The 10,881-nt window shown below is 35.5% G+C and overlaps 1 protein-coding gene across 1 annotated transcript in view; it reads right to left on the bottom strand.

Moving 5' to 3' along the window:
• The window catches only part of LOC104462808 (titin-like), a 110,036-nt gene extending 99,552 nt beyond the window's left edge, over window positions 1-10,484 (bottom strand). The window contains 13 exon segments of the mRNA XM_010074919.1: window positions 1-136; window positions 369-644; window positions 850-1,245; window positions 1,326-1,376; window positions 5,333-5,416; window positions 5,630-5,683; window positions 6,062-6,139; window positions 6,524-6,628; window positions 7,808-7,888; window positions 8,777-8,851; window positions 9,418-9,513; window positions 9,983-10,066; window positions 10,370-10,484. The exon segment at window positions 1-136 is cut by the window's left edge and continues 1 nt beyond it. Of these exon segments, the coding sequence (XP_010073221.1) occupies window positions 1-136; window positions 369-644; window positions 850-1,245; window positions 1,326-1,376; window positions 5,333-5,416; window positions 5,630-5,683; window positions 6,062-6,139; window positions 6,524-6,628; window positions 7,808-7,888; window positions 8,777-8,851; window positions 9,418-9,513; window positions 9,983-10,066; window positions 10,370-10,484 (1,631 nt within the window).
• Window positions 10,485-10,881: the final 397 nt, after the last annotated feature.

Raw genomic sequence — 10,881 nt, 5'->3', positions numbered from 1 at the left:
GCAGGGATTTCTTCATCTCCTTTAAACCATTTAATGTTTGGTGTATCCTTGACAATGTCACATGTGAAAGTAGCTGTTCCTTTTGGTTTCACATGCTGGTCTCTTATGGGTTTTACTAACCAGTCCCTTATCACTTCTGCATGACAAAAAGTTACATAAAAATACAGCTTAGCAGACTTTTACTACAAAGAAATGGGTCATAAATAGAAGAAATGGAAGTAATAGATTTTGTATTACAACAAGCTTTAAATAGCTGCAAAAATCTTATCTGTCCATTTATATTGTAATACTGTGAGAAAAAGCTTTCATAATTTTAAAAAAGCCCAAATATCCTACAGAGAAAGGAGAACACGATTTTGATTGCTTACCTACTACCTTCACACAAGATGAGCATGACAGCTCAGAGTCTTCCACTGTAACAGTGTAAGTGCCAGCATCAGCATCATCTGAATCAGTGATTGTGAGGGAATGTGATAAACCAATAATACCCAGCGCAAATTTCCCAGGCTTGTCTTTTATGATCTTTCCATCCCTCCTCCAGACCACACTTCTTTCTTTGTTAAGCTCACACGTCAAGTACAGTGGCTGGCCTTTAATCACAGTGACTTCTTCTTCAAGAGTTTTCACAAACCGCACTGGGAGTTCTGTGGGAAACACATCATTTTGATTTGTCTCATTTTATACAGTAGGTGTGATGCAGAAATACCTTACATATTAAATCAATATGTGTAGTGATTGGTGGAAACAAAAGGATGCATTTACCAATCACTGTAAAATCAAAGTGCCAGTATTTCAAGCTTTAGGAGTACCTAGCCTTTAAATTATTGATAAACTTTAAACATGGAATACCTTCAACAATGAGTTTGGCTGTAGAGGTCTTCTCTTTGTTCCCCAGTCGTAATACACAAGTATATTCACCAGCATCTGACAGCTGGACATCAATAATATGCAGTTTCCTATCTTTGCCATCAGCAATAAACTTGTGTTTTGGGCTCTCTCGGATGTTACTTCCATCTTTCATCCAGCTGGTAATCGCAGTGGATGGTGAAATAAGGACTTCAAAGATTGCAGAAGAGCCAACAGATTCAGCTTCTGTTAGCACTATATCTTTCATCTCCTTGACAAACTTCAGTGGTACAGCCTTGAGTTGGTACGTGAATGGAGGCTCTTCAGGAGGTTTTTCACCACCACTGCCTGGCCTGAGTTTCCTTCTTTCTGCATCTGCTGGTGAAGGCGTCTTCTTGGCTGTAATTCAGATCCAGAAATTAATAAACTAATCCTGATTTATTTCTTTTGCTTGTAGGTATTGACATGTAGTATCCTACCTTTGACTGGACTGAGACCCTTTGGAGTTTCTTCTTTTGGTGGCTTGGCCTCTGAAGCAGAACATCAATATTATTAGGAATGTAGTTAAATAAACATACATTCTAAAATTAAGACAAACATTTGTTTTACAAATCAGATTTTCCTTTCCTTTAGCTATATACAGATAGAAGGGGAGGAAGATATAAACATATGTATATGTTTATACAACTTATACTATCTATATCTCAAGGAAAGTTCAGTATCTTGAAGCATGGGAAAGATACATACATACTCATCAGTGGGGACTGAAAGGCAGCTTAGGAGCTCCTAGTTCCTCAGTGCCCATTATTTTGTAAAATTCTGCCATTCTCCAACACTTTACTGTCAATTAGGCCCTTGATGAATACCCACCTGTCAACCGAAATAGCTTAAGTACCTGTCACAAATTATATAGGTTTTCTTTTTTTTTTTTAGAAAAAGCGCACACTTCTACTAATGAAAACAACAAAAATGTAAGTTGTATAAATTAAACACACTAAACACATGTTTCAGGACAATGTGATACTCTCACAAGTCAGGGATGTTCTGTTAGTTGCCCAACCTGTGATGAATCATCTCAGACTTTTGAAAATATTTCCCATGCTATGCTGCTTCTCATCATCATTTTGTGAAAGGAACTACATAAGATACTTTTAATGGGAGAATGATATGAATGAAATGAAGGACAGATTTTATTGCAGTGAATGGAAAAATGAATACGAGAAAAAAAAATGTGTGAGTTTTTCTGAGAAGGGTACACAACATGATTTATGTAGTCATATAAAAATGTAAGACTAAGACAATGAACATTGATCACACAGATGTATGTACAGACAGGAAGACAAATGTGTCGAGAGCAGCTGAATGCTGATACAGCCAGCTGACAGACTAGATGGAAATGTGAATGGTGTTAAAGAATGAAAACAAACATCACAATGGCAAATGGTATTCTCCTGAAGCAAACAGTACAAGCATTTCGAGGAGGAATTTGGCCGTGGTCTTCCTCACCTCGCTTTGTATAAGACTTTGCAGGAACATCCAGAACTTCACGTGATTCTCCAGGTGTGTCCAAACTCCTGTTCTCACTTGAAAGTCTACTGGCCTGCTCAATCAAATGAACAGGTTCTGATTTCTGGTATTCTTTCTCTCCTTCTGCTTTCTTGGGACTTAATATCTTACCTATGCTTGAGCAGTAAGTAACTTCTCCATTTGTAGGGATTCCTTTGCTTGATGGTATTTTGTCTGAAAGCTTTCCCTTCTCTTTATACATGATGACAGATGCGCTTTTTCCAATGCCATGTTTAGCTGATGTTTTTTCATCTGATGTACTTTCTGTCACTGGAAGTTCTTTTCCCAAAAGCGTCACTTCTTCCACAGTCAAAGAAGATTTCTTTTCTTCAGTTCGGCCTTTGCTGCTTTTGAGACCTGGAGTTTCTTTACATTCATCCTGAATGGTACGAACTTCTTCAAATTGTTTTTTGTCTTGACTCCCTGGTGGCTGAATAGGAACTTTCTTTACTGACTCAGATCTGCCCACTGTTTCATCTTTGACTGCCTTTTCATGTTCTCCTATGGAAAATTCACCTTCCATTCCTTCTCCCATAATCACTGTATCATATTCTTCTTTTTCCAGAGACAGCTTTTCAGGGGCACTTGACTGTCTAATTTTGCCTTTTTTTAAGTGGGTGCTGAAGGTAGTTTTCTCTTCCTTCTCTGGTATAATCTTTTTACCTGTTTTTTTATCACTTAGGAGTGCTTTCTCAGTCAACAATTGCCCTGAACCCTCATCATAATGAACTTCTCCTTCCTCTGCAGAATATTTTTCTCTTGCTTTCATTTCCTCTACTTCTGACTTAAGAATAGATGGTTTGAAGTTTATGTAAGCTTTTTCCCTGGAAACCTCCTTGTCTTTTCTGGGGTGTTCTAGGTCACCATATTTTGTCAATGCGGGTTTAGTCTCCTCAGGCAAGTCTAAGGAACGTCGTTTTGCTGATTTAAAGTCCAGATTCTCATCTTCCTCATCATCTTGAATAATATACATTTTCTTTGCTTCTTTATTAAGAATCTCATCTGTAGGAATCCCAGCTACTCTGGAACCAGATTTCTGCATCCATTGAGTTTTATTTTGTATGCCATGCTCCTTCATGGATTCTCCAAGAGGAACTTCAGATTTCTCTAGAGTAAAACCTCTCTCTTCTTCACTTCTAGGCAGAGGAGTCTCAGCTGTTCCTACCTCTGCGATATCCTTTACAAATGAAGTTTTATCCTTAATGGGAAATTCTTCAGGTTGCAAACTGATTTTTGATTTTCTCTCTTTTTCTAGAAGTCTTTTCTGGTTCCTGGGCTCAAATGGCTCTCTGGGTATATGTTTACCTACATAAATTGACTCAATTTCCTCTTCTTTTTCATGCACAGGAATCTTTCCTTTGTGAAGAACACTAAACTTTGCAGAGACTTTCTCTACAGCACCTTCCCTATGAAAAAAAAATTTAATTTCATCCCCTTTCTCTTCCCCAGAATCTCTTTCCACATGTTCAGATGCTATAGGAAGCAATTTAAATTCCTCATCAGGTAGTGGTGGTTCATCCTTTGTGTAAGCATTACAATCAACTGCATCTTCTATTTTCTCACCTGTAAGGTCAGTCTTTCTTGAAACTATAGCTGTAATTTCTGGTTCCTCTTCTTCAGGAGCCAGGATAAAGTATTTAAAAGCCACTTTCTCCTGCTCATCTCCCTCTGGCTTCAGTATTCCATCAGCTTTTTCCAGTGACATTTTAAACTCAAGTGGCTCTACTGTCTGGATGTCCAGAACTGTCTCCTTAGGACTTACTCTTTCTTCCACACGCAACTGTTTCTCAACCAAAATCTTCTTTAACACAATTGACTTGGGCTTTTCTTCTTCCACTGGGGGTATTTTATCTCTATGCTTTAGTACAGATGGTGCATCAGGCTTTTCTGCAGCTACAAAGGTTTCACAGGTAATTTAGAGAGTTAGAATCCATAAGAATAAGCATCAGGGGCAATATATTTTAAGACAAAATTTCCAGCTATACCTGAAATAAAATGGACATAGAACACTTTTTCTCCACAAAACAGAAAACTTACAACACAATCACAAAACAAAAGATAAGGATGGCACACACAGTACAGAAGTCCTAAGTAAACTACTGTTATGGTACAGAACATTGTCTCACAAGTTTGCCATTTTAAATCCAAACCAGGTTAAAAGGAGCAGAAAATTACAGCCTTCTAAGGCCCATCTGGCCACCTATATAGAATGGGTTAGTTATGCCACTGCAGGCCTGGCTATATCACCAAATCAATGGCCAAGAGACATTCATGGTGAGGCTTCTAAAGTGCCTAAGATATGAGCTATACTGTAACATGAGGCCCTCTGAACGATGGTCAAGCAGCATGTACATCAGATCTACTGATGGATGTCAGGCTTGGAGTGCTTCAGAGCAATTAGACTCTTCACAGTTCTTTTTTCACAGCAGGGTGTGATCTGGGGTCCTAGGCATACCAAATGAAAGTAACAATGCCTAGTTCTTCAACACCACTGCCATTTTTCCTCGGAACTTCAATAATGAAATGAAAGCCAAACAACACATGAACTGTTCAGAAACGTGTAACCTTTCTTCTGCTATACAGAAAATACAAGATGCAGTTCACAAGATGTACATAAGGACATAAACATCAAGAAATCAACAAAATACACACATTTCATAGTAAGACAATAAATAAAGGCACACATATTGACATCCAGAAACAAGAGCACAGATTCATCTCTGTGGTATATCAGAAACACTTTTAGATTAGGTGACAGTCTTTGAGATTAGGTGACAGTACCTAGAATAACAAGATCCTTGAATCTTTCTGTAATGAATGAGTTATATGATTGTACAGCTCTTCATTCTCTTAATCCAGAAGGTATTTAGGTATTTCAGAGAGAAAAACCCTATAAATAGCACAGAATAAACATAAATACCTGCTTTCTTTCCAACCACTGGGACTGCCACTGGAGTAGTAACAGCTGGTGCTGATTCTGCTGCTGGTTTTGGAGATTTCAGGGCTGCAGAAAAAAAAAATTAATATATTTGTTTTAATAAATAATTTTGTTTTAAGTATGATGTTCTTTACAATGTCCTGTAGATTGTGTGAAAGTTCCAGTCTTAGTAATACTAAAGACATTTGTTTAATGTCCTTTTACCCAGAAACCTCTGAATGGAAAATACTAGATGCATAAGAAAAGTTGTACTGGTATTCATAACCAAAGAATTCTTACCTACTACAGGTTTAGGTTCAGGCCCAGGAACTGGGATAGCTGCTTGCTTAGGTTCTGGCATTTCAAACACAACAATTACAAATAGGTTAATTTACATGTTTTGTAATCCCATTGAACATTAAAGTTAGAAGCAACAATACAGAGAGAGTTAACTGAAAACAGAATTTATTGGTTTATATTATATTTAGCCAGAAAGCAAGAAATTAATTTGAGATGAATTCTTATAAAGCAAGATACAATGGAAAAAAGATGAATTTTTCAAGCTCTGAAGAATTAAAGACAACAAGAAATCCAGAAGAATGCAAAGCAAGTAATAATGACACAATAGTCAGACTGGATGGTAGCAATGCATTAGGTTAATATAGCATGATATTCAACAATGGATATCATTTAGTTGCTCCAATAAGGAAAAAGAGCACCACACATCTGTACCTTTTGGTGGTTCAGGAACATGTTTCTCCTCTTTTTTTATGACAGGTATCTCAGTCTTCTTCTTAGGAAGTTCTGTGACTTTAAAATATATATATTTTTTTTAATTTTGTAAGGTATATTGAAACACCTTGGATCCCCAAATACAATAATTTCCAATGTATTAAAAAGTTTTCATTCTTTTTTCAAATGTTCATAAGGTTTAGGAATATGTGGTTTTAAGAGTGAGATTTGAAAAAATTAGAAACACTAAATGGACAAAAGGACAAATATTTGCAAAATGTTAACTAAAAGAAAGCTTTGACTAACTGTTTTCAAGTGAAGATTTATTTTACACAATTAGGTTAATACAAGCCATCTTTTAAATCTCACTTTCATTCCTCAATTTCAGAGAGTACCACCTGAAAGTTGGATAATTTTTATTTATTTATACTTTATCAGTTAGATTTGAATGTAATCTAGTACCTTCAGGTTTCTTAATTTTTTCTACTGGTGTAGATACTGGTTTAACTTCTGGTTTAGGTTCTTTTTCTGGTTTAGGTTCTTCCTCTTCCTATTTCTTTTTAAGAACTTTAAAAGAAAAGGAATTTCATTTTTTAAAGCACAGATAGACAAAAGAACAAGATGGTGAACAAGAAAAAAGATTAAAAATATATCAACAAACATGATGAAACAGGAATGTAAAATATATAGTTCAATATAAATGGAAGAATTTGTGTACTATTCAGGCTACTGTTCTGAAAGACTTTTGAAATACAAAGTCTTTGCCAGGAAAAAGGTGCTTTTATTAAGAGCAGTCCATCTGAGAGGAAAGATGTCCATGTTAACTGTCTATCATAGAATAAAATTTCTTATAATATCTTATCATATATTTCTTATAATATTTAAATGATGACTTACTATACATAATTATGCATTAATAACTGCAGGTACAAGTTATTTTCCGGGACAAAAAACAAGATTATGGCTTAAACTCTTATTGACTTCAGTAAGAGAACAAGACGGAATCTTCAAGTGTTATATTTGAAGAGCTCTAATTTAGATAATGCCTGGTTTTTATTTTATTTATTTCAATTATTTTTGTCTTGTCAGATATCAGTCTTGGATATCTAATGAACTGTCATCTGAAAAACGGAATATTCATATTTTATTATTTTGTCTGAAATGTAAAGGTCAGCTGCAAGGTACATGGGCATGAATCATCCTGCTGTGGTATTTCAAAGAGAATTGGAATTAGTGTTTCCTTTTTCTAAGCAATAATTCAGCATGAAGTGATTCAGAAGGCTCCAGATTTTTCAGGAAAGTGGACTGATGTCCAGTAGTACCACAGGGTTCTGTGATTTGTGCAGTACTTCTAAGAAAACCATAAAAGAGGATACAGATATTACATATGTGACTTTAATAACATTTACACCATCACTGGAAAATAATTAGGGGTCCAGAAGCTGGAAACAGTGGAAAACTGTCAATTGTATAGGCTTTACAGAGATTAAGAAAACATGAGTTATGGGGAACCAGATTTTCAGTGTTCTGCTCTGTTTTCACCAGATATACTTTGGATCTGACAGATTTTCAGGATATCCTCACTTCATCCCTGCAACTAGAAAGGCTTTCCCCGAGAAACACATGTCAGGTAGTACTTTGTTCATGTAATTCTCTATACCACACACAAAACCCAATGTTACTGAGGGGAATATACTGAACAATGTTAATATGCTGGGTTTTAAAAAAAGAGCTAAGTTACTATACCTGGTTTCAAAACAACTTCTTCTTTTGGTGGAGGAGTAACTTCAGGAATTACTTTGCGAGGTTTCTTTACAAGTCCAGGCACTTAAAAGAATATTATTGCAGATTTTATTATGGGTTCATAATAATAGTAAGAGATAACTAACAAGTACCCATTCCAAACACACAAATCAAATGCTAGTCCACTACTGAATATCAAACACAAAGGTAAAACTGCTGATACTGAAGTTGATGGTTTTAATACTTTTTCCATATTATTTGCAGACAGTTGTCTTCTAGGCTTATGCATAAGACAAAATTTTAATACAAATCAACAAAAGAGAAGTATGGTTTGACAAAACTATAAAGGTTTCTCCTTTTCCTCTTTCATTACAGGCTTATGTTACATATCTATTAATCTGAGCTGTCTATGATATTCATAAGGTTTTAGTTAGTTTAATTTCTAAACTTGGAACAGCATTAAGAAGAGATGTTCACTGCTTAGCTGCTTAGCTTGTCTTAAGCTCCAGTGTATATGAAAATACAAGGGAGTGCTTGTAAAGTGGCTTGCTCAATTCATTATTCATCTCCATCACTGAAAAGTGTCCTCTCACAAAAATAAGTTACCTATCAAACAACTAATAAGCTAAGTATGTTTGAACAAATATATATCTATTTAAATGGTACATTATTTTTTATTTCTTCCTAAGCAGAGAACCAAAGTGAGCATCTACACAAGTGACAAAACTCATAAAAACTCTCTCACTCTTCTGTGTTTCTGTCTCTTGCATCTCATGAATTGCACGATGGGAGATTGAAGTGGATATAAATAAAACATGAACATATACATCGAAGTCCGCTCTTGAGCATGATCTAACATAGACAGCTTTTTGATATTTCTGAGCAAATTAGAGAAGAAGAAGATGCCAAGAACTACAACTTTGGGCTCATGAGAGGCTTAATTTAAGTAAGTTTCTTATATTAGCTAGGTACCTTTAGCAGGTGGGGGTTCCAATTTTGGAGGCTCACCAGGTTTTGCAGTCACAACTTTCTTCCTTGATTCAGGAGCTTTAAAGAAAATTTTTTTAATTTTACCACACACATACTTAGATTCAAAAAAGGAAAGAACATTCTAAAATATCCAAACAACTGATTAATACTATTGATGTAACAGAAAGACAAGAGCTACAAAGCTAAGATTCTGGCTGCTTAACTGTTTAGAAGTCGTCAGATGATCTGTAGGAAGCACAGTTGATCTGAAACCCACGTTCATATAATAACACCAGCAAATGATTGCTGGGGATTCTTTTCATTTGTAAGAACAGGTTAAAGATGGAAGAATTATGTTAATGATAGAAGAATGTGTTAACTTGGTTAAGATTTTTTTAATGAATTGATTTTTTTTCTGTAACTATTGAAAAGAACCCATGTAAACTGACTTGGTGTAATACTGGCAAAAACTCATAAGGGAATGAACATTAGTAAGGCGCACCGTGAGAGTGACAGTAAATTAGAAAAGAAAAAAAAAATCCAGTGATATGTTTAAAACCATGCTTTTCAAGATTCATCAGTATAATTTAAAAGGATTATATGTTTGAGTTCCCACTGTTAATTGAGGCTTCAGATTATTATACCTTTAAGTAATTCTTTTGCCAATTTAATATCTTCTGTTGGTGGAGTAGGTGGTGGTGGTTTTCGCTTTTCAGGGATCTTCCTTTCAGGTTCCGGCGCTTTGAATAACATTAGGTAGATTTAGTATAAATTTACTACCACAGTGATGTGAAGAGCAATGTACAAATGTAAAAATGGATATTTTCCATTTTCAATGAATCCAGTGAAAAAAATCTCACTGAATCAAATGGGAGTATGAAAGAGCCTTAGGCTACTGCTTTGTAGCATGCATACAATACAAATATCCAAGTTGACTTTAAAAAGCATGTTAATAACATGAGAACAAAGGTGGGAAACCAAATGACAGGAAGACACTCATTGACAAGAAACAAAGTGAAAGTATTTAAATTAATCTGTATGCTGTACTTAGAATTAAGAGATCAGCACTCATTTCCAAAACATAATAACAAGAATTGGGCAGAGACCTACAACATAGAGGTACATGTGCAAAGAACAACAGAGCAAGAAAAAGTTGCACAGTAATGAAAGAAAGGTGTCCAGCAGCCTGTAGGTAGGTATTTTGTATACCTTCAACCGGTAAAGCTTCTTCTACTTCTGCAACTGGAATTTCTTCTGCTTCTTCAGGCTCAATGTCCTTTACGATTTCATATTCTTTAAAGAATATTGACAACTGGTGTAAGTTTACAATGATAAGATTGTTTCACATGAACAATTATGTAGATATCACTAAAAAGAAAGCTACTCCAATAGACACAGACAAATACATGTTAGGATAAGTAATCGCTCACTATCTGTTACCTTTGCAGTTAATACATGCTTTTGGAAACCTACTCCCTATGTAAGAATGAATCAAGGTTACAATGAGAAAAAAAGAGCAACATCTATTTTAAAGCTTATGTTTGGAAGAACAAGACAAAGGATTGTCTTTACAGTAATAGATATGATGGCATATACCTTCACTTCGTAGTGGTTCAGGTATTTTAGGGACAGCAACAGGTGCTTTCTCCTCTGGAACAGGTTTCTTGGGCACCTCAGGCACTTCAAAAACATTGGTTCCTTTTATTTGCATGTATATAAATGTACATACAAAACATAAAAAAGACAAAGACACCTAACATATATAAAATGACAGTGAGTAACAGTGGCCACAAGCACAAAAGACCGTTCGTGCTCCAAACAGTCTTTCGCAAGGTAGTCTACATACAACCGACACATTTTAAAGACACAGTTATGAACAAAAAAAAGAGAGGAGATGCCTCCTGGCAATATATACCTCTGATTGGAGAAGGCTCTGGTTTTTTAAATTCTGGCTTTTTAGGTGTTGAAAGAGGCACTTTCTCTTCAGGAAGAGTTCTCTCTGGCACTTCAGGTGCTTTAAAGATATTAGTAAATTTTCATTTTTGTGAATATTTAGATACGTCTATACATGCAATAGTGAAAAGTGCGATGACTAAAAAGACTAAGGC

The sequence above is a fragment of the Pterocles gutturalis genome, unplaced genomic scaffold, assembly GCF_000699245.1.
Source record: "Pterocles gutturalis isolate BGI_N339 unplaced genomic scaffold, ASM69924v1 scaffold51227, whole genome shotgun sequence".
Lineage (NCBI taxonomy): Eukaryota > Metazoa > Chordata > Aves > Pterocliformes > Pteroclidae > Pterocles > Pterocles gutturalis.
This window is presented reverse-complemented; position numbering and strand designations above follow the sequence as displayed.